This window comes from Brachionichthys hirsutus, chromosome 11 (genome assembly GCF_040956055.1).
Source record: "Brachionichthys hirsutus isolate HB-005 chromosome 11, CSIRO-AGI_Bhir_v1, whole genome shotgun sequence".
NCBI classification, from domain to species: domain Eukaryota; kingdom Metazoa; phylum Chordata; class Actinopteri; order Lophiiformes; family Brachionichthyidae; genus Brachionichthys; species Brachionichthys hirsutus.
The window spans coordinates 5,217,726-5,244,827 of NC_090907.1; the positions used below are offsets into that span (position 1 = coordinate 5,217,726).

Here is a 27,102-nt window from a genome sequence, read left to right on the forward strand (position 1 = left end):
GAAAATGTTAATTGGATATAATTCTCTGCAAATCTAGAACAGGAAGCCCAATGAGTGACACACAGTCCAGCTTCACTGACAGGTATGTATTCAACCACCTGGATAATCTCTTTTTGCACTGACTGCACTTCCTGTTCCATTGGTCGAGTCTCTGGAGTGAAAACTACAACTGTCTGTGACTGAATGATTTAATGATAATGTGTTGGACATGGTCATAGCAGGGGCTCCACCTGTCCTCAGTAATAACTATGTTATACAATGTAATTATGAAGGCAGCGCATCAGAGCTTTATGGAAACTCTGCTGAGCTCAGCGTGGGTAATGGAGTTTACTGAGACAGTAAAGTACTACTTGTCCAGGCCTACTTGAAAAGGCCTGCCAATGTTGGTGTGCCGGGGAACAGCGGTCTATGGTCTTTGAACACCGATTGGAGCTTTAAACATATCCTCCTCTACCTATTAAAGCAATCTCTGCAGTTAGACAAAACCCGAACGCTAACCCTTGTTGGCTAATCACCTTCTCTAAGACATCTGTTAGCTCAAAGATTGGACACGTCACGAAGAGTACAGCCGGAAATATTCGGCCTGTATCATTTTAATCACTTATAGAGTATGGCAAACATCATAGCATGATGACACAAATTCGTTCTCATGTTTTTGTACCTGGAGAATGAAGCGGTGTCTACTTTCATTTTGACTGACTCTGGCAGTGAAACATAAAAGTGGGATTATTGCATTGCATGTGTGAATGCCACATTCCTGCAAGGAGAGCATGCAAATACTGCGGAATGTGTATGGATCCAGTACAGGAGGAAGGTTTATAGCACAGTTTGGGATTTGAAATATCCTCATGTCTTGAGCATGAGCTAGAGGCTAAATCCCAACCTCATTTTATATGACCCCCCCACCCCCACACACACTGCAACGATTGCGACTGTGGCTGGTATCAACTGCTGTTGAGGTGATGTGTTAGCATGTCATATTTCCTTTTTTATTTTTAACAGCACTCTGCATCTCAGGTTGCTTTTTTAATTAATTTGAAAAAAATCAACACTTGAGTGATTGCAACAGAATTATAATGCCATGAAATACTCTATTAATGTAAGGTTGCTATTGCTGCGACACACTGTGTTTTGTGTTGGATAATATCAGTGTATTTTGTTGTCATATTTGCTGCTGCATGTAAACACTTGAGGGTGTGCCACATATTATTATTTTTTTACCTTTTTTTCACAACACATGCAGGTTGATACATATTTTACGTGATTTAAAAAAAAAAAAAAAGTGTTTTGATTGTGATCAAAATAGTACAAGCTAGTACACTTATGCCAGGCAAAAATAGTGCAAGAGCACTCTGTAGGTCCTGCGAGCAGCTAGCTGTCTGTTGCACAAAAACTAGACCAGGACTGTGTCAGAGTTTGTTCCACAGCGGTTTTTAGGTTGTTTTCTACAGTGGATGGAACTTGACATCACTTGGATTAAGACTGCCGTCTTTCTCTCGCTCATCAAGGCTGTGTGTATATCCCTCTTTTGCTGCTCTTGTTTCTTTTTTTGAGTGTGTGTTGCCGTGAGTGTGTTCGCTCTGTTGGCTACACCAGCAGTATGTTGCCAACTGATGGGTCAGTTTAGTGTGCAGTTAGCGCTTTGTCATAGAGTTCTGCTGATCTCCACGTTTTTCCCACCCCGCCGAGGCCCTCGTGGGAAGTGGTGCTAGTGACATCACTAATAGTAAACAACAGATTTCCATTGGGAGCAGCCTGTCCACTGTCTGTTCTGCCACACGTCCATCAGTATAGGCCAGGTACATTGAGACATCTTGACTTCTTATTACCACAAGGAAAATGTGTTAAATTATATCTCAACTACTTTATAATAATATTTGTTTAACAACAACTTTCCTAATCATTGATTCTAATACATCTATTGATTTTTCTGCCAGTCTAATGCCATAAATATCCATCGCAACATAACAGGTGTACAAAACTAATTTGGATGTATGTTTATTTTGTCCTGTTGATTCACAAATAAATTAAGTGTTGCTCTAGACTAGAGTATTCTAATTCTGAATAATAATTAAGGGGATCATAGATTTGTGTCGCTACAGTAGAATGTGATTACTCATGATCAGTGTCATAAGTTTTTGTACGGGTTTTGTATTTGGCATCTTTCCCTGATAATACTGTATTCTTACCCAGTCTAGCCAGCTTTGATGCTTAGGAAGCTGTGTCAGTTGCGCTTAACTCTTCATTAAAATTATTATCCAGACATAATTTGATGCTCGGAATAGAAGTACTGTACAAAGCATGTTACCTGTAATTGCAGATGAGTTGAGCTTGGAAACGTATTGATGAGTGGGTCACATGGTGTACTCTATAGAGCTAAAATAACAAACCTCGCACAGATTTTACAAAGCTTGTTCAATGAGAGACTAGTGGATCTTTATTCTTCCCTTGTTTTCTTTGTAAATGCTTTGAGCATACAAAGGGACTTCTATGCTGTATGTCCTTTGCGATGAAACTGATGACACTTATAATTTGGTCATCTGTATAAATATATGAGGGTAAGATGTTGGATGTTTCTTAATCAAGCTGTTTAAAAAAAAAAAAAAAAAAAAAAAAAAAAAAGTTTTGAACAGGGCTTGTGCAATTTGGAAGCAACTCGGGGGGGATAAATTCAAATGCAAAATGTCTCCAAATCTTGACAACAACATGAGGTCTTCGAGCTCCTTTCCCTCTGACCAGAAGATGGGATTTTCTGCCATTTTACAGAATGATTAATGACAGTTGTCACTTTAGCACGTTGTTTAAAATATATTGATGATGCATATGTAAAATATAACACTAGATTGTGATGCATCATGCCTGTTTTTCTTGTAGAATGCTGGCCCACTATAAAAAATAATATGCTGGAGCACCACTGTATCATCATTTTGTTCATTGTAAACAAACAAAGGTGGAGTAGAGAATGGTTTTTGTTGCAGGGTTGTTGCACATGGAAGAATGGCTTCGAGCTACAGATAGTCCACACTGAAATACTGTCCTGAGTCTGAGCTTTGTTTGTTTTTGAAAGAGACCCTTAGGAAGACTCTCCTCACACCTGGATGTAACTTTGTCAGACACACACCAACGCTCACTGTACTCCAGTTGTGTGACAGTGTTTTTAGTACACTCCCTTTTAGCAGATCCATCTTCTTATGGATGAGATCATTGTAATTATCTCATCTACAGCAGCTTTAGCCCCCTTGGGGGTCACGGGTCTGTTGTAGGCCATCTCAGCGAGGTAGTTGGGTACACCCTGGTTAAGACGCAAGCTCATTGCGGGGGCCACCGCGAAGACAAGACAGGCAAACAAACAACCATGCACACTCGCACTCACACCCATGGACTGCATGCTTTTGGAGGTGGGATAGAAAACCCACGCAGACCCACGGTTAGAACAGACAAACCTTATACAGGAAGGTATTGAATCCAGAACCTTTTTGTTGTGAGGCAACAGCCCTCCCCACTGCACCATCGTGCTGCCCCCGGTAACATCAAGCCTCACTAAATTTGGCAGAAATGGATGTTGATATTAAAGAAAATGCAGGCAGAGTAAAAGAAAGAAGCAAGGGTCCAGGGTTAGAGATGTTGGAGAAAGCCCTGAAGTCTGAATATTAGCTCAGGCTAAAGTTGGGGGTCTGTCACCCAGCCCTGTGATGCTCATGCTTGTCGACACCCTTTTAACCAAGAGAGCTTTGGGGCTTTAACATTACTTTCAGTTCATAAAAGACAGGATCACTACAATAGAGAGAAAGGGGCCAAGGGTGAAGCCATATCAAGTCCAAGTGTTTTTCCTCACATGTTTGTAAGGGTTTAGTAGCAGTGAACTAGACTATCGACTTCAACGTTACGGGAATGTTTTCTGTTGTTTATTTCTTCATTTGTCTGCTGTAATTTTTCTTCCACGTCTTGCTCTTAAATGCTTTTTCTTGCGCTAACTAATTGTAGCTTATCTTGCAAGTGGACAATCAAATATACTAGGCGATTAATAGATGATGTTAAAAACCAGCATTAGGACTGCAATCTGTTGGTGGTGATTTATGTGGCTACTGAGAGTCTCGTCTCAGACTGGAGTTTCCGGGGATTCTCAAAGTGAATGTTATCTCTGTGTTTTGGGAGATGTTGTGTTGTCACGAGAGACCAGCAGACTGCTTCTTTCACTGTGATTGATCTTACACTGCCAGTTTCTGCTGATTCAGGAATGACGGGGTTTTCTTTTTTTAACAAGATCCACTGTCGGAACACTTCTTGTCAGCAGCCTGCAGTTATGTTGGGCTGAAGAACTGTTTTCCTAATAATTATTACATGGCTTAAAATGACCTTTTCCTGGCTTTTTCCTAGCATGTACTGAATGTATATTTAAAAACAAAAACAAATTATACCTCTGTAAGAAGAATAGTTGATTCAATTATTATTTTTGTCTCACCAGTTTTCCTTTAGTGTTGAATTAATGTATATCTTTATTCCTTCTCTGAGCTAGATTTTATTAATGAGCTTAATATACTAGATGGAATATATTATTTAGCATGTAAGTCATAGGTCTGGGCCTAACAACCAGTAATAAATGATTGGTTTGGATAGTCTGGCGTGTTGAACCACCTCTATTCCTTTCCCGGTGCTGGTGGACAGTCTACAGCGTAGCGTGAGGAAATGTCTGTCCACGGACCTCGTTTCAGGAATCCCAGTGAAGGTTATTGGGGCAGAAAGGGCACTGTTACCTCCCTTAGGCTGTAGCTTGAGCACCAGAACTATTACGCTCGTCTCAGAGCACACCACACCTCTGTCATTCTCTCTTTTCTTTAAACCTATACACAGTGGCTTATGGATTCACTGCTGGGTCGTATGTTGGAATTGAATTCAATGTTTGTGACATTAAACTAGACTGTGATACAGAAGGTGGTCTAAAAAGGGGGGAGTATCAGTGTGTTGGTGTAGACTACAACGTTTTCTGTGGCACGGAGTAGAAAGCAGTGATGTCATGCTGGCTGTGTATTTGTGTACAGTACACCCACACTGTGTGACTCAGGTATATAGATTAGATATCGTGACGTGTGTGGTCTCTCCCATTGGCAGACTGCAGGCATGTATCATTACACCACTGAGACAGGATCACTGGGCAGGTTTAAAGAGATGGAAGGAATGACCGCATTACTGAAAAGAGGATATCACCAACTCTATAGGGTACCAGGCAGTCTGGTGTATGACTCTGCACAAAAAAGAGTGAGGTCGCATCCAAGTTACACACAAATCATTGGCCTATATTTGCATTTTCTGGTTCCAAGAGAAACCAAGTATAACTTAAAGTGCTTTTTCTGAATTGTGCATAAGTTGGTCCAGGGTCCTTGTTCACCGTCTTCCTTCCTCTTCAGATTTTGAAGATCCTTTCACAGAGTTTGTGTGAGAGTCTGCTCCTTTGCGCCATGACTTTTTCTCTCTGTTCTGGGCATGGGCCTCTCTCACTGCCACTGCTGCTGCAGTTGGCCCAGCTCTGCCACAGTTTTCCATCAAAACAGCAAACCTCAATGGAGCATTCAAGCCCAGGCCCGCTCGAGCGCAGCCCCTCCCTCGCATCCCATGCTGTTCTTACTCAGCCTTCTTTCTCCTTTTCTGATTTTCTGAAAATATAATGGCCAGGAAGAGATGTAAGCTCAGACTTTTACAGCTGGATCTATTTATTCTATATCTATATATCATTGGTAGAGTTACTAAATGTTCGTGTTAAATCTACACTTTGTACAGTAGTGGGGTGACTGACTGTACATAATCATGACTTATGAGTGAACGTACCTTTCGAAGATGGCACTTTTGTACTCATTTTAGTTTCTATCACCTTTTTCTGGTGAACCTCTTGATCTGGTCCAGTCGGGTATTTTTGAGCATTGTGCCAACGTCTGAACCTTTTGTGTTTCTGGCTTGAATTGAGAATAAACATATTTTAACTTGCGGCACAGTGGCGCAGTGAGTAGCGCTGCTGCCTAACAGCAAGAAGGTTGTTCTTCCCGTGTCTGCATGGGTTCTCTCCTCGTTCTCCGGCTTCCTCCCGACCCCAAAATTGTCCGTAGGCGTCAATGTGTGCAAGAGTGGTTTTCTGTCTGTGTGGCCCAGCGATGTGCTGGCGATGCATCCGGGGTGTACCCAAATTCGTCCATACACCCTCTCTCTTGGCTTTTCAAATTTGCTCCGTTTTACAAATGATCGAAACATGAACGAAGTGAAGCTTGTATAAATTAAATAAGTTTGCAGCCATATATTGCCTTAAATTTAGGTGACTAAAATGTGGATTTCTGAAGTATGCTTCACCAATCATCATTCTTCAGTACACAGCCCCACCCCTCAATAATTCTGGGTAATCTGGAAGCTTCAACCCCCCTACTAGTTATTTTTTTTGGGGGGGGGGGGTCAATGAAAGTTTGGGGTTGAGGTAAAGTTCTTTCCCGCTCTAATTTGTCAGAAAAACGCAACTGTATTTATGAAAACAGGATTAATAAGGCAAGTACAGCATGTACATTATAGGCAGCCTTGTGCATCACCCAGCCACTTAGAACATGGTTTACCTGTCACATTTGTTCCTGTATGTTCCACCAAGAACATCATGGGCCTGCTCTATTTTGCCATCCCCTGATTTATGCACACGTGTACATGTCATAGTTCTGTGTGTGTCTTTATGTACTGACTTTTCCGTCTTTCCGATTCAGAGGTTTGTCAGGGAGTTGGCTACTTAAAGCCCCCCCCATCTCTCTCCCGTCTGTAGGCTCTGGAACGTATTGCAGTCTGAGTGTCTTTCATAAATGGGTCATTCAGCCACTCTACATAGTTCTGAATGGGACGTACTGTCACCAGCATAAAGAGAGTTAATGTGAGCTCTTTAGTTCAGAGACCTCCCTAATATGGAAGACTGGTGTTCTGAAATGTGTGATTATTCCACTTATCAAGCACTGGGTACATTTAGACTTGAAAGACAGTTGCATCTTTTATTTATTGTTATCTAATTGCCTTTGCATCTTATAAAACACACTGCTTGTGGCCTTATTTGGAAAAATTGCATAGAAATGAAATGAAAATACTGTCCAATAAAAAAGTTATAGCAGGCAAAGGTAAAGCATAAAAAGGTTTTTATTTTTGTACGGTTTCCTAGACAAGTCTTTTCCATGTTCTCCATTTTGACATGGTAAAAAAAACAAATTAAATACAGTCTATATTTAGGTTTTGTTGTACTTGTGCAACAGTATAGCATAAAGTCCAGTTATAGTGGGTTTTCAAACTACATGAGGAATGACCAACATGACTCACTCTGTGCAGGCAGATATGATAATGACCTCTGACCAGTAATCTTTCAGATCATTCAGTCTGTGTTTGTACTTGGGATTATTATTACAGTCTAGATGTTGTGTGCGAGGAGCTAAATTGTGTCATGTACACATACACACAGCTGAGATCTGAGAGGTTGACCTGGAAAAGACTTTAATCTGCAGCTGGAGAACTCTGATCTCTGATCGGGATTAGGATGTTTACCACGCTATGGGTCTCTGGAGATGGCTGCTTGACATCTTGTTTTTGAGTGTCCACAAAGGCTTTCAGCTTTTGTTACATTAATTGTTTGTTTGGTCTTTTCTGCACTGACGGCCTTTTTGTTTTATTTGCAGGTTTCCCAAGAAAGCAAACAGGTAATTTTTGATTTTCTTGTATTATATCAACAATGTAATGTATAATACAAGCATGTCTATGGGGGGTACAATTATTATGTTTACCTCCGCAGAGGTTATGTAATCACAGATGTTGGTTTGTTTATCTGTCTGTTAGCAACGTAACTCAAAAGGTTACGAATGGATCTTGATGAAATTTTCAGGAAATGTTGAATGTTTTTTTTACCACCAAATTTCATCTTTCATTATCTGATCCAGAATGAGGTCAGGGAAAATCCGACATTTTAACATTGAAAACTGGATTCAAAAATCAGTTAAAAATACTGATTCACTTTTACTTTTGATTGATTGGTTTACGAACATTTCTGGTCAGGAATGGAGCGAAAACACAGAATAAATTTGCAAATCAAGGTTCAACTGTATTTATGGTCTTGTGGTTAATGCTTTATGTTTCTAATTTGTGTTTGTTACTCTAGAACCAGCAGCATTCTCAGTAAAGACCACCCTCCAGACAAGAAACCCAAAAGTGATAAAACCTCTCTTCCCTCCAATGAGTTTGACCCTACAGGTAATGCCCCGCTTTCATTTTGAGGCCCGTAACCCTTTTCTGCTAATCCTAGAGACTCCGCTTCCTTCACTGTTGTAAACTCTTGATTCTACTCAGTCCTGTTCTTCAGTCTCTGTCACTTAATCTGCCACATATGATTCATTTGTGTCTCTTGTTCATTTCTGTCTTTCTCTCATTGTCCCTCTCTCTAAAACATGCAGTGTAAAAAAATATGTTGCCTTGGTGTCCAAGGCATGCTGGGATGGTGAAAGATGGCGTTCGTATGTTTTTTTGTTGTCTGTGAATTTGAAATCAGTTCAGGTTAAATGTCGTTATTTTGGTCGTATCAGCTTTTTTGAAGACTTTTAATTATCACTCTTTCTGAATGGATGCCATTATGTACAGTGTATTATGTCTTTATCTTCTGAGCCTACTTTACACTGCATTATACCAGCTGTTTACAATGCTGCGCACATACATTTTTGCGTGTAGGACTGAGATCTGCAGCTGCATGGTTAATATCCATGATATTCTTTATGCTTGGAATAAGAGTTTAGTTTCGAGTTTTTTGCAGGGCGAGACCATTAAGGATGAGAGAGGAAAGGAGTTTTATATGGTGACACTCCCTGTCCGGTATGATTTGAGACTTGACTGACGTCACTGTTTTCCAAGCTAACCATAAAATCTCCTGCACCACATGGTGTCTTTTCCCTGTATGATGCAACCATGGCGTTTTCTCTCAGGACATGAGCTGTCTTGCCTATCTTTATATAGAATCATGCAAGAAGCACGTATTCTTCTAATAATGTGGTTCCTGTCTGGAAGGATGCGGCTACTGAAGTAGGAATTAAATGTTCTAGTTTATATGTAACTATCCAACGATTGTTATTTTTACTCATTTTATATGTTTTGTGCCTGCATGCTTTCAATATATATCCCCCCCCTTTTAGTTTTCTTCAGGTTGCATTAAATCTTAATCTTTCCTCAGATTTTCTTAAACTTGAAGAATCTTTTTTTTATTTTAAGGATGAGCAGGAGCAGTCGTCCTGAAATGCTCCCATGGACTCATGAGATATGTGTTTCAAAAATATTAATTTATGCTTAGTTTAGCTATAACAATAAAAGAAAATTTCACATGTAGTTGACATTCAAAAGAGAACATATTTTGAATCATTGGGGTCAAAAATGTTCCTCTTTTTTCACTATTGTATATTATCTGTTCCTTTGCCATTACTTTTAAAAACACCTTGTGATTTTGGCAAAGCTAAAATGACTTCAGATTTAACTGCAATTTTAGCAGTTGTCTTCATTCTTTTGAATAGATTGCTCTTTGAGTATAAACCTGAGTTTTGATTCTGCTTTTAAATGGTTAATTCAGTGTTTTAAGATCATAATTCTATAAATTGCACTGCTTTTTTTGGAAAAAAAACACCTTTGACTTTCACATTTTAATGAAGGATACAACGTAAAGCCCTGCAGTGAAACATGTAGGACTGGATTACTTTCAATTAAAACAATTATATATTTAGAGACTGCACTCCTGCCTGTCCATTGTATTTATTAAACTATGTATCCATTTAATTTTTCTTTTCCTGTGAATGTTTCTCCCTCATGATTCTTTCTGTCCTGTTTTGTGTTTCCTTTTCCTTGTGTTGGATCTTGTTCTGTTTCGTGTTTGCGTGCGTGTGGATGGATGTGTGTGTGTGTGTGTGTGGTGGGGGCTGTGAGCAGAAGCTCTGGTGGTGCAGAAGAGTGGCAGCAGCAGTGTGCTAGCAGAGGGGAAGCCTGAGTCCTGTGGTAAGACGCTCCTGCTAGAATGGCTGGTGTGACCGCTGCAGCTGTACTTGCTGTGTGAAATTACCACTAGATGTTTGTTTTAAGTGAGTGCACTAACATTCATCCCATTTTCTCCAACTTGGTTGTTTGTGTACTTTAACATAGGGCTGCCACTAATGGTGATTTTTATTTTTCAATTTACCGTAGTAGTTTGTGGCAGCACATTTTCTGTCAGAAACTGTATTGTTGTCAATATTTCAAAAAATGAGCTCTTCAAAAAAACGACATAGCAGCCATGCTCATTTCTAGCTAAACAATTTCAGATTGAAAAGACGCAGTTCTAAAGTTACCTTTAAGCCATTACCTCACTCCATTACAAGAGGTGTGTTACTTTGTGGGTGATAGCAGTAGCAAGGTGATGCCCCCCCCCTTTGTTATTGCACAGTGCTGTAAATTTAAACCTCATTCAGGAATTGTCTGTCTTAATATTGATGTAAATGTCATAAATGATGACATTAATGTGATCGGATAATGTTTATTGCCCATTTTAAGTCGGCGTCCAGCAAAGAAAGCTTTGTGATGCGTTTTGAGTTTCCACGTTAGCAGAGACGAACAAAAAAAAGAGTTTCTCGCCACAGTTCTCTGCCATCACGTTCAATGCAAGCATAGACGGGTTCGTTCTTTGTGTGTCTCAGCTTTCTCCACTGCATCTGGTCACACACTAATATTGATCTCAAGCTTTCACAGATCAATATCTTGTGTCCGATAACAGAAATCAAAGCTCTCAATACTCACTTTCAGACTTTGAATAGTGCTCTAACCTGTTCTGATTTGAGTTCGGGTTTAGTGACTTTGGCGAAGCTAAGGTAGTCAGCATTTAAAGTCACTTTGTTGTCTCAGTAGCATCCTCTTGTGTTTCAGCAAAGGGTGCTGATTGTTGATCATTTAAACATCTAAGTAGTAGCTTAAATCCAGAAAACCTGATCAGTGGTCTGTCAGACACCAATAGATGTACTGTACTCTTAGATCCTGTCAAACATGGAAGAACAACATCTTGGGGCAAATTTGTCCCCACATGGCTCCTTGACTCCCTTTCTCTCCTCATCTCCCTTCCCCCTGCTCCTAACCCACCCCTTCGCACCCCTCCCCCCTGCCTGGTGCGTTTGCCTCCTCTGACTTCTGTCCGTCCAACCCCCCCACCCCACCTTCTGCACCCGTCTATCGACTCACCTCTGGTCAATGCTGCACTGACCAGAAATCTCAGACACGACAATGAAGCAGCTCAAGGCTCATCGTACTCACTTTGTGTTTGTTTATTTATATATGTGTTTGTTTGATATGTTTGCATCTTAAAAATGTTCTAATATAGTTGCAACTGTGGAAAGATCTTAATGCTTATGAAGATACCTTTTTTTTTCCCTCCGATTTGAGCATCTTGCGTTCTTTACTTTGTATTTTCTTGTGTGTTGTTTTGTCAGAGTTGGCCAGACGTTAGATAATCTCACATCTCTTCATGCTACATTAAGAAAATACAGAATAAAATCTGAAATGTAACATTCCTCCTTCTGGCCTGTGGAAATACAACCAAGGGAAGTCGGATCTCTTTCAACTATCACCACAGCCACGATTAATACTGTTGTAACATATTTTTATTAGTAGTATGACTTTTCTTTTCCAAATTGAATTGGCTATACAAGCTGTCAGTTGAAAGCATTAATGACCGCTGTCCTTGGTTCTCTGGTCTGGGCCAGCAACAACGAGATGTTTTCAGAAACGATATCAGTTAAAGTAATGAAGGCTCGTTTCCTTTTCTTGGTCTCAGTGAGAGGACATGAAAGCATGGTGATGAAAAGACGCAGGTCTTACTCCAGATTGGCTTTTATATTGTGAACCTTTCCTTTAAATGAGGCTCATTTATAATTGTATATGTGTCAACTTCAAAATGTAATCATTGTGGCTCAATTTCCTTCAAAATCCAAGCTTCATCTTCATTAAAATGCCTCCTTAGCATTCAGGAAACCTTCAGAAATGCGATGGTAGATGGACTTCAGCAAATGTATTTTAGTTCCAGGTTGTTGGGACACTGTAACATCTGTCTGTTCTGTCTGTCTCGTCTTCAGGTCTGGTCCAGCGATGTGTCATCATCCAGAAAGATGAAAATGGCTTTGGGCTTACTGTCAGTGGTGACAATCCAGTGTTTGTGCAGCTTGTCAAAGAAGGTACAACAGCGTGTCAAACGGAGAGAAAGATGTTATTACCACGAGGACTTCTGCTCTGAACATTTGAAATAGAGATGTGGCTGCCTTGTTCTTGTACTTGGTGTCTAACTGTCATGGCTTTTTGCTCTGAACTCCCAGATATGGGGATAATTGGGACTCTGGCACTTAGAGCAGTGAAGCCATCGACTGCATATATTCTTCTCAGTAGTTTCATAGTGGCTGCAGCTTCTGCTGCGACATGACACTTATGTTCTCTCCAGCAGTCTTTCACTGTCAGTGGAGGAGGAAATGAGACGTTATCAAGACAGAAAACAGTACACAATATGTTCTTGGGTGAGGGGGAGACGGGGAACATTTTTGTTGCACTGTCATCAGTGCTTGGTTGTATTTTTCTTTCCCTGCATGGTTCTCTATTTACGATTTTGTAAATTGCTCAACTTGAAGAGCAGTCTACTTCCCGGCATTTAAAAACAATGAAATACCGGTATGCAAACTAGTTTATTTTACTGTGAACTGAGGAACTGTTTTTGCTGCAGGATTTTCACATTTGTATTTGTGTTTAGCTTTAAAACGTGGAAGTCTAACCATGCTTTTATCCATCAGTTCCACTCCAGTGTTTATTTATAACAGGTCAAATTTACATTTAGCATTTTTACATCTGATTCAGTATAAGTCATCGTTTGGGCTATAATACCATCCGATCATACAAGATTATGATTCCCATACAAACAGAAATGTGACCCCCCAAAAAAGACCCATAATGTAGATTCCAGTGCGCTATTCTGAAAACTATTTGACTATACATGACTTCAGCTGTACGCTGCTGATTATAGAGTCAGACGTCGATCTCATAATGACCAGTCTCGTGTCGAAATCCCTTTGTTTTGGGTGGAGCTGTGAAACAGGTTCTTCTTGCCATCTAACCATGTTATGGCCTTTTAAAATAGCACGGGGACACACACACCTTGTATCTGGTCTGTCACTACATCGGTGTGTTCACTGTGGAGAAATGAATCAACGGTGATGTTTTAATGCGGCTTTTCCCCTGCTTCCCAGATGGCGCTGCTATGCGCGCCGGTGTTCAGACAGGAGACAGGATCGTCAAGGTATTTATTACATTCAGTGATTTCTTGTTCTGAAGCCAATGCAGCTCTGTACTGCCACCTTATGGTCAGTCATGATTTCCTCTCTGTATGCTGCACCGTATTGAGCTGAGACGTTAAGTTCCGAAACTATGCCTAGAATGAAGTTTTTGACTGTTTTTAAATGTTTTGTATTATGATCATGGTGTCGTGACTGCCTTGCAGGTCAATGGAACCCTTGTTACGCATTCTAATCACATTGAGGTGGTGAAGCTTATCAAGTGTAAGTTTCCTGTCTGTGTTTTAGTTAAGGCTACATTGAAAAAGCAAGCCTTTGACTTGTTTGTTTGCTTTGGTTTTTCTACTCCAGCGGGTTCCTATGTGGCCCTCACCGTGTTGGGGCGTCCTCCAGGGCTTGCCCAGATCCCGTTGTCTGAAGCGGAGTCTGAAATGTTGGGTGTTAGCGTTTCTTCTCCAAACTCCCCGGCGGCAGAACGCCCCTACAGTCCTCAGGACCGCTTCTCCTCCGCTCACCCGTTATGGGTACTAAAGACATCAGTTACTTCTTTTGCCTTCTAGTTCTTTCCTTCACAAGCTCACCTCCTATTTTCATGCTAATGCCTCCTATCTCCTTGTGGAGATGATCACCTGGGTAATTTCTGTCTTTGTTTTTGTTCAAAATCTACTTTAATATTCCATCCAACATTTTCTTCCGACATAATTGTTTTTATTAAATATATTCCTGTTATGTCTGTGTAGGCTCTCAATCATCCAGGTCATGGCAAATAATGAAGTGTTATAAAGAAGAATCAACTGAACTTCTTAAAGTTTTATTGAAGATGTTTCACCTCTAATCCAACGTCTTCAATCAAACTTGAATGGTTGATTCTTCTTTTTTGCTCTTTGTGATATTTCACTATGATTGTTTCTTTGAATTCAACTCCTCTTCTTCACAGGATGATAACAGCAGTGTCTTCAACCAGAGGGTTGACGTCTTACAAAAGATGCTTTCCAGAGAGCAGCAGGAGCTGCAGGTAAGCATCGTAATTACTGTCAGTCACGTTGTCTGTCATTCAGGAATTTGTTGTTTGTTGTTTTATAGATACAGCAGGATTCTACTGGTATTAATTTCTTGATTTGATTTCTCCCATCTCACTGTTTAGGTCATGAAGGAGAGGTACAGCAGGAACCCTTCCCCTAAACTACTGAAAGACATCCAGGAAGCTAAGAAACACATTCCTCAGCTGCAGGGCCAGCTTTTCAGAGCCACTGGGGCAACACAGGTAAAGCACTGCAGCAGCCTTTAATTAATTCTGTGCTACGCATGTTCCAGACTGACGATAATCGTAATAATATCAGAGGATGAGGATTTCTCTGTGTGAAGCCACTTAGCGAACCCTGTTTGTCTTTATTTCTTTGTTTTATCTTCATTTGTTTTATGCTCTTTAAGATATTTTTTAAGTTATTGCAAATATAACCTCTTTTGCTTTTTGCCTGAAGTATATTTGATTTTGTGAATCTTATTGGACCTGCAGGAGGCTGTTCCAGGTGGTGATGCAGATGATGGTAGCATGAATGAGGTGGAGAACTCTCCTGTCTCTAAGGGAGACAACTCCACAGACCAGTCCTGGAGCAACACTCCCGTGAGTTGTCAGCTATCAGCACTTCTAAACAACATGATTCTAGTTTTCAGCCTTGAGTCCAAGACTGGGAAAGATACAGGCCATTATATTCATGGCAGTCTTTACAGCTTTGGCTTCAGATCTGCACCAGTACAATAATTGATTGTAGGAATTGTCCCTTCAAATCAATGTTTGTTTTGTACAACCCTGAATCCAAAAGGTTAGGGCTACTGTGTAAATGTGGGTCTGTATCACTGTTAGATAAAATGTTCTCTCTTTTACAGTGTCACAAACCTAACAATCACAAATGTGATATTATTAGAAGCCTTTAAAAATAAAGGTTTCTGTTCTTTTATTTATGTTTATTTGTTGTTGCCTTTTTGGCTCAATGATAATGACTAATTAATCTAGAGAGAGGAGTTTGTATGCTGCGGCATGCTAAATGTGGAGATCGGCATGTGTATTCATGTGGTTTTTAATTTATGAATGTATTTATGTTTTTTGTGAGCTGCTTGACAATCATTTCCCTATTAAATATATAGAGATACTTGATTTATCATTATCAGTATTTACATCTGTCTATTTTTGGACAGGGGCAACAAAACACTTGTGGAATGTTCCACAGGTAAATAGTTTAAGCTGGAACAAATGATTGTCATGATTTGGTATGAAAACAACATTCTTGAATAGTTGAAATTTCACAAATCATTTGTAGGGGCTTTAGAGGTGTGCATCCCTTTGTTGATAATTTATGGTCCCTTTTTCATGTTTTTTTAATTTTTATTTTCCACATCTATAAGCACAATTTTCATTTCAGCTTGCTCACATTCATTTGCATTCCCATCATTGGTGGCCATCAGTTTGTTCTTGGACACAAATTTCCTGCTCTGGAATTAGAGTTGTACGATCAATAATGAAATAAAGATACAAGATACAATTGTTGAATGTTTAAGATTTATTTTTGCGAAATTGAGAGGAATGTTTTTTCATTCCACCAACAGATATCATGTGGATTTGTGCTTGGATCGCCAGAGAGCCTGTGCCCCAGTCCAAAGAGCACTCTTAGGAACAGCTTCAACTCCTGCCACTCTCCAGAGGCAGAGGATGCCACGGATCTGGTATTTGTACTCTTCAGCTGTGTGAAAAGTCTGCTTTAGAAATGTACCGAATCACTTCCCTTTCCTTTCACAAGCTTCGTAAAGAGTTGTTTTTCTTTTATGTTGCACGAGTCATTCATTAAGACCACGTGTAATATGTTCTCACCGCCTCACACTTCACTTCTTCTCTCCAGGACTCTCTGTCCCCCACCACAGTGAACAGTCCTTCTTCCCGCCTCGTCTCACCGATTATTAGAGCTGAGGACGACTATTTTGATTCTGACCAGGAGCAGGTATTAAGCCAACTCTGATATCACTTACACAAGCAGTCAACTCTTAGATTGATTTAAAAGGTGTGACAGCATATGATTCTTCATAGACGATGGCAAAATTATTTTTATTTTGACATGAGATGAGCAAAAAAGAAGGATCAACTGGACTTGTTCGAGTTTGAGTGAAGATGTTTCACCTCTCATCCAAGAGGCTTCTTCAGTTCTGAGAGACTGGCAGAGAGTTGAGACACTTCTACTCTTGTTGGTGCAGGAAACAAAGAAGGGACCGAAACCACCAAGGCAATCGGACTCCCCAGGAGTATTAGCATTTCCTTTATGAATGCTAATGCTCCCCGGCAGTCGTGAAAATGGACTAACTAATCATTAGCATCCATAACGTGAAGGGTTGCCCCACCCACACACACGCACCATTGATTCTTCTTTTTTGCTCTTCATGATTTACTATGACCTGGGTGACTGAGAACCGACACAGACAACACTTGTTTTGTTTCAGACAAACGGCCAGTGTAACAGCTTTAACAGCATGGAGCAGCTCAAGGGTCGCCCAGCCCACCTAGCGGCCTTCCTTCACCATGTCATCTCTCAGTTTGACCCTGCTCCAGTGGTAAAGAGCCTCAGCCTTCACACACTGTCACACAGTCTTCCTTATGCAGCTTGGCAGAGGCTACTAGCTGTTCTAAACAGAAACTTGTATCCTCAGCTGTGCTACCTCTATGCTGACTTCTACAAACAGACCAACTCCAAAGAGACCAGACGGGTGTTCATGGACCTCCACAACTTTTTCATTGACCGGGGAGCAGTAAGTTATGTTTGTGACATATAGAGATGATGCACCAGACCCACCTGGTGGTCTTTAATCTGCCTGTTCCAAAAAATGCATCTCGTACACCACTGATTAAACTTTGGAGAAGCTCTGATTAGTCCAAGTATACAACGTCAATTTCTTTTTTTGTTAACTATAAATGTTGTCTATAATAATGTCAGATTAAATGTTTGACACAATTTCAGGATAGAGTGTAATATATTTGCTATAAATTGCCTATTACCGGTACATAATTTCATAGGAGGTGATGATGATTTTATATTGTATTCTTTTATCAACTTGTAGTTTAATTTGAATCATTATTTTTTTCAGAATTTGAAAGTTGCTGTTCCTGAATGCATCTCTGTTGATCTAGGTATGTGTTTCCTGGTTTTTTTCTGGCCGTACCTATTATGCAGTCTCTGAAGTTGATCGCTGATTCAGTTGTGCATTCCCAGTTCAGGACTATCGGAAATCACATGGTCCGATGGTTCGGAAAGTATTGCTTAACCTTAACAGGGATTGCTCAGTGGTGCTTGCCACAATCCCTTTAGCTTTTTATGTAAGGGTGTTTTGTGCTTGTGTTTGCAGACCGGCGGCGCACAGAGCTGATCCCAGAGGAAATAAACAGACAGCATGTTCAAACACTGCAGGACTCTCTGCTCCCTGACATCCAGAAGAACCTCGAAGACTTCAGGTAAACGTGTGTGTCCGCTGAGGAGGTTATGATTTCACCTGCGTTGGTTTGTCTGTTTGTCTGTCTGGTTTAAATTTTCACAACAAAATGATTTTGTTTTTGGATCCTTTCAATAAAATTTCTTATTACCTCCACAAAGGAGGTTCTGTTTTTGCTGGCCTTTCCCAAGACGCTGTGGAATTAGTAGTAGTGGGCAAACAGATTTGCTGTGTCTTCAGAAGCGATGGATCTAGATCCAGAAGAATCCGCCGTTACAGTGTGCTTTTTGTGAATTCTAAACGAATAATGATAATGTGAATCTATCTGCTGAAGGTTTGTTTTCATGGTTAAGGGATCTAAAAATTAATAAAATAGATGTAGGGCCATTATTTTTGGTTTAAATCACAATATAGGGAGACTGAGGTGCTCGGCGGAGGTCTGCGTTTTCCAAGTGCTTTTCTAGTTAATTGTCAGTATTGATTGCTTGTCGAACCCTAACAGTCTATTTGGTTCGTTCCTTCGTTGGCCCCCTGGCTTTATTTGCCTGAGACATCATCCAGATAACCACAGTACATGAATTACTGTGTTGGTACATGCAGGCAGAAGCGCAGTATGGGACTGACGGTGGCTGAAGTAGAGTTGTCCCGACTGGATCAAGAGAGAATCAGGGACCGTGTCACTCTGGAGCGAGAGCGCTCTTATGCTGAAAACATCATCACCAAAATAGAGGATATCCTGTAAGTAGAACATGCTGCTGGACTACCTTCAATCTTCTACTTCAAACATTATTAGCCACTCAAAATCATGTTTTCTATTTTGTGTTACAGGTTAACTACTCAGACCACAGAGGAAGAAAAATGGTGAGCAAGTGAATATTTTGGATAATTTTGGATCTTGAAACATACAAGGGAGATAATTTAGGGCTTCCCCTTTCCTCTTGATCAACCGGAATCTTCATAGCAACTATGGCCTTTAATGTATCAAATTAATCTTAAATATGTCCCATGTAGCTTCTTTTTGTGACTTTCAGTGTCTATAACAATTTTGTGGGTTCAATGAATGACATCTGTCAGTTATAGTAATGTTTTAACTCTGTAAATATTATAGTCTTTTATGTTTTTGACTGCAAACACACAGCCACAAAGTGGTAGCTGAATTTATATTGCATAATTCAAGCGTGTTACTGATTGAACAGCCTGGCTTGAAATGCCATATGGTTGAAACACACGCACACACACCAAATGCTGTGTAGAAATAACACGAGGGGCTTGTGTGACATATGGTGCCATCCACAATATTGAAACTTGTTTTCTTCAATTTGTTGTTGAGAAACGAGAGCAGAGGAAGTGAACTCGACAGATTTCATTTTCTTTTAGCACTACAATGCAGTACGTCATCTACACGTACATGAAGCACCTGGGTGTTAGAGTCAAGGAACCTCGCAGTCTGGAATCCAAACGGGTCAGGATCAACTTTCTCCCCAAGATCAAGGTACTTACCGTTTGCGCCTCACTATCACTCTTCGACATAAACACATTCCTGACCCTAATTCTTTGTGGTTCATAAAATACAGAAAAGCATCAAGGCAGAGAAGGAGGGCGAGGAGAAGGTGAAGAAACCAAGATTTCCCAGCATTCTCGGGCCTCAACGTCGACCCAGCCGCATTGAAGCAGCATCAGGTGAGTTTTGACTTGAGAGGAAGAGAAAATTAAAACATTACATCTTGTTGTTTAATAATAATAAATTATCATTATTTAATTTAAAAATCACTCTTCTTGTATTCAGTTGGTAAAGCCCTGGACAGTCGCCCGCGGCCACAAAAACAGTTGTCTCAGCCCACCCTGGGGGCAAGTGAGCACTTGGAAGCTAGTCGCCTGAGAGGCAGCCAATCAAGCGAGGGCTCTGAACTTGTGCATGCCACGCCTGGCAACACTTCATCCCCAAACAATGCCAACCACAGTTCGGATGCTTGCCGAGACGCCGATATAGGTGTGTTATTCAATGCCTAAATCACACACATCTGTAGAAGACAAAGGAAGCATTCAATTCTGACCTGTCACGTCTCTCTCAGGCGGGACGCCGACTTCAGGCTCATCCAGGCTGAGCGACGGCCTTCAGTCTGACCCTCTGGATGGGTTGCCTTATCCTGCGTCGCACTTTGACCTTTACAGCCTTGACCAACTGCAAGAGGATGACAGAGAAAGTGACAGGTGCAGTTAGTCACATTTACAGTTTCGCTTCCCAACACGGGATTATTCCTTGTCAACATGGACTTTTATTTATTTTATTATTTTATTCGTTTATTTAACAGGGACAGTGCACATTAATGAATATTTCTGTAAATGTGCCAGAATTAGCGAAAAGGCTATTTTTTACCTGTCCCTGGACAGAGCTTCTAAGTCACTCTTTCTGTTAATTATTTTTCTTAGAGCCCATGAGGGAACCCCAAAGGCCATAAGGAGGTGAAGATACCTGCTCTTTGTGATGTTTAGAACATGGAACATAAACCGATGTGAATCTTTATTTCCTAATTCTCCATCTTGCCCCAGGCTTGAGGGAGTGGGCCCTGCCGATGTCCAGAGTGAGGACGACCAGGGAACAGACTCTGAACATGACCCACCATACTGGCAGCAGCTTGTGGGGCGAGACGTCCTGGCGGGTCTCAGGCCTCAAGAAATCAAGCGACAGGAAGTCATCAATGGTTAGAACATAGTTTACTGTCTGGCATAATCTGACTTTCATATAAACCGCTGCCAGCCGTCAGAAGTACGTCACACCGTTTGTATTGAACTTCCTATATTTTGTCTTGCAGAGCTGTTTTACACAGAGCGTGCACATGTCCGGATGCTCAGAGTGTTGGACATTGTATTTCATCAGAAGCTCTCCAAAGAGGCCATCCTACCTCCTGCGGACATCAAGAACATCTTCACCAACCTGGAGGAGATTCTACATCTGCATGGTACACTCACCTCTTTCAGATTTTTATTTAAGCATGACTTCTGTTAGACTACAAAGCCTTAGAAAATACCCGTTTATTTGTATGGGCCCCACTTTTTCATCCACCCATCCTTCCATTTTATTGTATTTTGGATTGAGGTCGTCTCTCGTCTACGAGAAAATGGAAGGATGAATGAGCGAACGGCCTCTCCCAGCTTGCTACAGGCGAGAGGCGCGGGGTACACCCCGGATGCGTCGCTGGCGTAATCCGGGGCCACACATAGACAGACAGTCACTCACGCACACACTCGCGTTTACGGATTTGGAGTGAAGATGCGTGTCTTTGGAAGTGGGAGGAAACCGGAGAACCCGGTGGAAACCCACGTGAACACGGGGAGAAAATACAAACTCCACACAGATCGCAATCGAACCCGGAACCTTCTTGTCGTGAGGCAGCAATGCTACGCCACCGTGCCGCCCATCCCTTTTTGATGTCCTGTTCATTTCCATCTTTTGAAAACGCACACACACACAGACTTTCATTGGTGCCTCTCCTTTGAATTTCAGTTTCAATACTGGAACAAATGGCAGCTGTTCGGAAGAGAAATGAGTCTTCAGTAATTGATCAGATAGGAGATGACTTGCTCTCCTGGGTGAGTACAATTCTCGGGTGGAAAATGTATTCCTATTTTAAATGAATTTGTTTTTTTGATTAAATAGATTTCAGGGTGACTGATAAAAATAGATTGTGCACAAACAAATTGAGCAGTTTCTTGAAATTGCTTTTCAGAGGGGAAAAAAGTGTTGGGATTGACATGAGATTGCTCTCTTAGGTCTCAATTTGGCATGGCAAATGTTGACTAAAATGATCACGCACAGTTAATGTGCATTATCATTTTAGTGAACTCTTAAATCTTTCCAGTTAATTATTAAATCCTGCACGAAAATCCTGAAGGACAAAGTCTTAAACGTCGCATAGAAACACGATTTAGCTATTCACAGAAACGAGTCAGGTCGTCGAAGTGGAAGCAAGCACTAAATGGACGCGGCAGACAAAGCCCTAGATTTGGCTGGCATCTCCTTATCGCGATACTCCGCATGATATATTAGCTCTGGCAACCTTGACGAAATGTGCTCATAGAAATTTGGTTTAATGGTCCAAGCGTTTGATTTAGGCAACACTTAACCTGTCTCTGCTATGGGGACTGGAACACGACACTCTTCTTATAGCTGCTGCACATCTTAGTGATTAAATACAATAGATTACCATGTTATCTACCCCCCGATGCACACAAACTGAGAGAGCGACCTCTCAGTTTGTCCCGTCTTGGGTTGTGTGGTTACAGTTTAGTGGGGAGGAGGAGAAGATCAAACGGGCGGTGGGGACCTTCTGCAGTAACCAGCCATTTGCTCTGGAGATCATCAAGACCAAACAGAAGAAAGACTCGCGGTTCAGTTCATTCATTCAGGTACGGCTATCACAGAAATGTCATGTTCGTTCAGATTCAACAGGATGACTTGTGTCTCTGAATAAAAGTCGAGTCTCCACAGTGTTGCTCGGTCACTGTTTCTACTTAAAAATCTGAACCTTCTCTGCGTGGCGGCCTCCCAACCTGGATGTTGTTCAATGCTTTTCAGGAGGCAGAGAGCAACCGACTGTGTCGCCGACTGCAGCTCAAGGACATCATTCCTGTAGAAATGCAGCGACTCACCAAGTACCCCCTGCTACTAGAGAACATCTCGATGTATACAGGTGCTGTGACGTTGTCTTACCAGTCAGACATCTCTCAGTAGTTAGCATTGATGTATTTATGTTGTGCTCAGCTTGGGTGCACAGGGTTGTTTTAGTGCTCAAATAGCTCCACATACTGTCTGTCTGACATAAATACATCGTCTGTGTATTAAACGATGTTAGAATAGCAGCTACTAATAGTTACCTCCACCAAGGTGGGGGTTATGTAATCGCCAGCGTTGGTTTGTTTGACTGTTAGCAAGATAAATCAAAATGTTACAGATGGATCTTCAGGAAATGTTGGGAATGTTAGCAGGAACAGATGATTAAAGAGATCCTGGATTCTGGCTCACTTTGAAATTTTCAAATTGCAGACAATGAGGCTTCAAAATTAGTTCCTTCATATCTCTGTTGATTGTTGACCGATGTTTATTGAATTTTACACAGTCGTGTAGGGTGGAGATCTCTATTTCACCACCGAATTTCACCTGGATCTGATTCAGAATGCAGTCAGGGGAAAAAAAACAATTTTAACATTAAAGCCCCATTTACGGATTATAAACAGTTACAAAAACACACCAACTCTGATTCACTTTTACTTTTCATGGCTGGTGTATAAAGATACCAAGAACAGTTGATTACCTTTTTACACCATCCACATGGTGAGCTGCTTGGTGGAGGTTTACTCTCTGAGTGCTTTTGTAGTTACATTTTACTCTTATCATTGATTTTCTTGATAAATTATATAACAGTAATGTCAGACAATACAGAAATTCCCCGTCACAAGTTCCAAAAATCACCAAGAAAATGAAAGGTATTTTTGCAAGAAAAATGTAATTCATCCAATAGTTTTTTGGATCACCGACTGATTGAAGCAGCTTCATAAATAGAATTTAGTTGAAACAGTCAACGCAAAGCCTGAATCAGCCACTCCTTTCTGGATTTGGAACATGTGCTGCCTTGATGATGTCATCATGCCTGCAGGAGGAGCCACAGAATGGATTTATTTATTCATTCTAAACCACGTATAGTTCAAGCAGGCTAAAAAAAATGAAACCTTATCCCTTTCTGCAGCCTTATCCGCACACTTCAAAGACTGTCACACTGTCACAAATATTCAATCACCGACTCTGTCACAGCGCAAGTTTTTATTTTTTAAATATCCACTTGACACCACTATTTATTTATTTTTAAGTCTTATGCAGTTTTCTGAGCTGGAAACAGATGCCTAATAAACAGTCCAGTTTATTAGGAGGGCTGAACATTAGTTTAGCTTTATTGCACATTAATTTGTATTTAGAACCATGTTCTGATTATTGGTTTCAGTAACCCCTCTGCTTCCCACTGTTATGAATCAAACTGTAATAAGTCTACTCATTATGGTTAACCATGGAAAAACAAAATTCTGAGAAAATGTGTAATTAGTAGAAACTGAAATCACGGACAGTAATCAAAAGGAGGCTTAGTGTTTTTCATCTAATGATCCTGCACTGGCAGAGCCTATTCTGGGGAATGTTTCACCCTTTGTAATTAGGTCCATTCGTCTTTCCTTGGAAAGAGTTTGGGTGTCGCACAAAGAGAACTATACTATACTTAACTATAAAGTATAACCAGCTATTATAGAGACATAATAAACCCTGCTTTGTATTAATTTTGGAGAACAGTGGTGTGTTAATGGACAGAAGAAATTTTAATTCCTTGTGCGACCTCTCGTGGGAGGTCAGGAGACCTCGCCTCACATTTGGTGACAATGTCCTTTCTCATAATCTCTTTCAGATAATGCAGTAGAGAAGGATAAGGTGAAGCAGGCAGCAGACTGCTGTAGAAAAATCCTCAATCACGTCAACCAGGCTGTGAAGGAATCTGAGGACAAGCAGGTGCAATGCTTTCTAAAATCTTCTTGGGATTCTATGTCCTCCCCAATCACTTTTCCAACCTCATCCAAAGTCCTTCCTACTTGATCTGCCACAATTTATTTTCTCTCTTTCTTCTTCTCTCCTCTTGCTTATCCTCTTTTCTCCCTATTTCTCCAGAGGTTGGAGGACTATCAGAGGAGACTGGACCTCTCCTCACTGAAGCAGACAGACAACCCAATGATCTTGGAGCTAAAGGTGGGCTATTCACTGAGCGGTTTTAGTGTCGGTTAAAGTGTGATCATCTGGTGCACAGAAGCACACTTTGAAATGAGAGCGAGGTGAAAAGGTGGTGCCGTGTGGAAACAGCTCCATTTATCTGCAGCAGGTACTTAACGGCTTTAAATTACTGTCCTTGTTCCACCGCTATTAGAACCTAGATCTTACCAAGAGAACGATGGTGCATGAGGGACCCCTGTCATGGAAAGTGAACAAGGACAAGACTATTGGTTTGTAACCAGCGCACAGTTTTGACATTCCTTCCAAAACTCCAGAATCGGCAATACTAATGCTGGAAGTAAATAAAAGTGTCGTATTTTCTTTTCTTTTTTCCCAGAGCTGTACACACTCCTCCTAGAAGACATACTTGTTTTGCTGCAGAAACAAGATGAGCGTCTGATCCTGAAGTGTCACAGTAAAAACCTGGCAGGCACAGCAGATACCAAACATATCTTCAGCCCCATCATCAAGCTAAACACTGTGCTGGTGCGTTCTGTGGCTACAGGTCAGTTAGCGCCTTATCTAACGCCGATTCCTGTGCCAGAACAGTAATGTCAGCCAGGATGAAATGATTGCAATGAGAGATCTGTTTACTTTACAACGTCTGGGCATACGCCTAAAATGCCTCAGGCTGCATGCGTCATGAGCAGAATTGTGGTTTATCTAGCCATAACCGGCCCGTCCTCATTCTCCCGTCAGACAACAAGTCCTTCTTCGTCCTGTCCATGTCAGACAACGGAGCGCAGATTTATGAGCTGATGGCGCCCACTGTCTCAGATCAAAGAACGTAAGTCACATTGAGCGGTTCCCTTTTTCCTTCCTTCAGCTGTTAAATATCTGAAATTTATATACATAAACAAAAAGTCAATGCTTTTTACACTTTCTTTGCACAAGGTGGCAACGCCTAATCACCCAGAGAGCGGACGCCGTGAAGGTCAAACCGCACAGCGTCATACCGTTGCCTCAGACCGAGTATGTAGCTTAACGGCCCATCAGGTGATTCTTTTTGGTTTGAGCTACTCATTAAAATACGATGTTGCTTGTGTCCCAGAGGGGAGAGGGATGGTGTCGAGATCATCACGGCGGGTGTTTCGAGGCTCAGCAGGGAGGCGGACCGCACGTCCACCGGCAGCACCCTGTCCACGGGTAACCGGAGACGCTCAGCGCATCAGTTTTCTTCCATACGAGTGAAGCATTTAATCTTACTCGACTGCGTAACTATGCCTCCTCAGATAAAGAGAGCAGTCTAGCCTCTAGAAGCGGGTTGCAGAGTTCTCCACCAGGTAATAATCCATTTGTCGGGGTGAAGATGGAAGACGAGGAGGAGGAGGAAGGTTTTGTGGACCCAGAGCTTTCTTACCAAGTGGCTGAAGATGGCACAGCAGACTCGTTCAACACGTTTCCCTCCAGAGCCGATGAAGCTCTGAAAACACGTAAGCACAATAAATGACGGTGAATTAATCGACTGCACGCGTGATGCATTGAGTCACCTCTTACTTTTCCCTTAGTGGCAGCATTAAAGCAGGTTTTGGTGACCCAGCTGATGTCCCAGGATGCTTCGGGGCAAACAAAACACTCCACAGGGGCCCGCCTCCTCCGCACCACCTCTCTGAGGACCCCGGTAGACAGCCGAGCGCGGGCGATGGTCCACAATGGCTCCGAAAAGAACAGCTCCCAGACAGAGGACCTGGCTCTGGACCCGAGCTCTGGGGACACGGGCTTCTTTGATTCTCCTGAGGATTATGGTTAGCTTGGACATTTTAAACAGTGAATTGGGCTTTTTTTTTTACCGACCAGCCATAACGTTGTGACCTGTGGTGGGTGAAGACGATGACACTCGTTAGGAGGACTGAACGGCTCTTGATTTTCTCAGCAGGTTATTTAGTCCTGGAGGGTTATGGCGGCCCAGGGGAGAGCAGCACAGATGATGACGTCATGGCGTCCAACACGGGGAAGCAGCTACGCACCTCACAAGGCTGCGCTGCTGACTCTGGCATCAATTTGAGGTTTTCTTCGGTGTCGCAGGGCGGTAGCATCTCCTCCTTAAGCAGACAGGTCTTGTCTTATCTTAGAAATCTTCAGACAAACATCGTATATTTGAAGGTAATCAAAACCATCTCGCACCTAAAAATACATATTCTGTTTCGCACGCGCTCACAGTTGTTTTTTTCCTGCAGGAGGTTGAAGCCAAGTACAATAATCTGGTAAAGCAAATGCCAGCAGCAGAGACGGATGGAAACAAAGGTAACTCGGTTCATGCTCGTGTGCACGACTGGATCCTACACTAAAATGAATCGAGATGAATCATTGACTCATCTCTTTTTGTCCTTCCCAGGTAAAAGATAGTGGAAGTCCATGCCTTGCCATTTGGATCTGGTCCCGAAGAGGAAGTACCTTCTAGTGTCCTGGACTTTCTGGACATCCAATAAGCTTGTCCTCTCACTGCTGAGCCCCCGTTCCTTCCATCGCTGTTGCCCATTTGTGCCACAGAGAATGAGAGACTGCGTG

General features: G+C 41.6%; 1 protein-coding gene across 1 annotated transcript; it reads left to right on the forward strand.

Moving 5' to 3' along the window:
- arhgef12a (Rho guanine nucleotide exchange factor (GEF) 12a) lies at positions 1–27,102 on the forward strand. The gene is made up of 41 exons (XM_068745117.1): positions 1–82; positions 7,680–7,700; positions 8,156–8,247; positions 9,958–10,023; positions 12,123–12,221; positions 13,278–13,327; positions 13,529–13,586; positions 13,674–13,846; positions 14,260–14,337; positions 14,467–14,586; positions 14,839–14,946; positions 15,927–16,043; positions 16,217–16,315; positions 16,809–16,919; positions 17,016–17,114; positions 17,451–17,493; positions 17,709–17,814; positions 18,393–18,530; positions 18,621–18,653; positions 19,170–19,284; positions 19,367–19,472; positions 19,579–19,782; positions 19,865–20,003; positions 20,223–20,255; positions 20,343–20,494; positions 20,606–20,752; positions 21,298–21,383; positions 22,077–22,199; positions 22,369–22,483; positions 24,239–24,339; positions 24,496–24,573; positions 24,749–24,824; positions 24,932–25,099; positions 25,294–25,381; positions 25,489–25,566; positions 25,646–25,740; positions 25,827–26,027; positions 26,103–26,339; positions 26,468–26,697; positions 26,772–26,838; positions 26,930–27,102. Exons 1-41 carry the CDS (start codon positions 51–53, stop codon positions 26,938–26,940), a joined length of 4,293 nt encoding a protein of 1,430 aa, XP_068601218.1. The 5' UTR covers positions 1–50; the 3' UTR covers positions 26,941–27,102.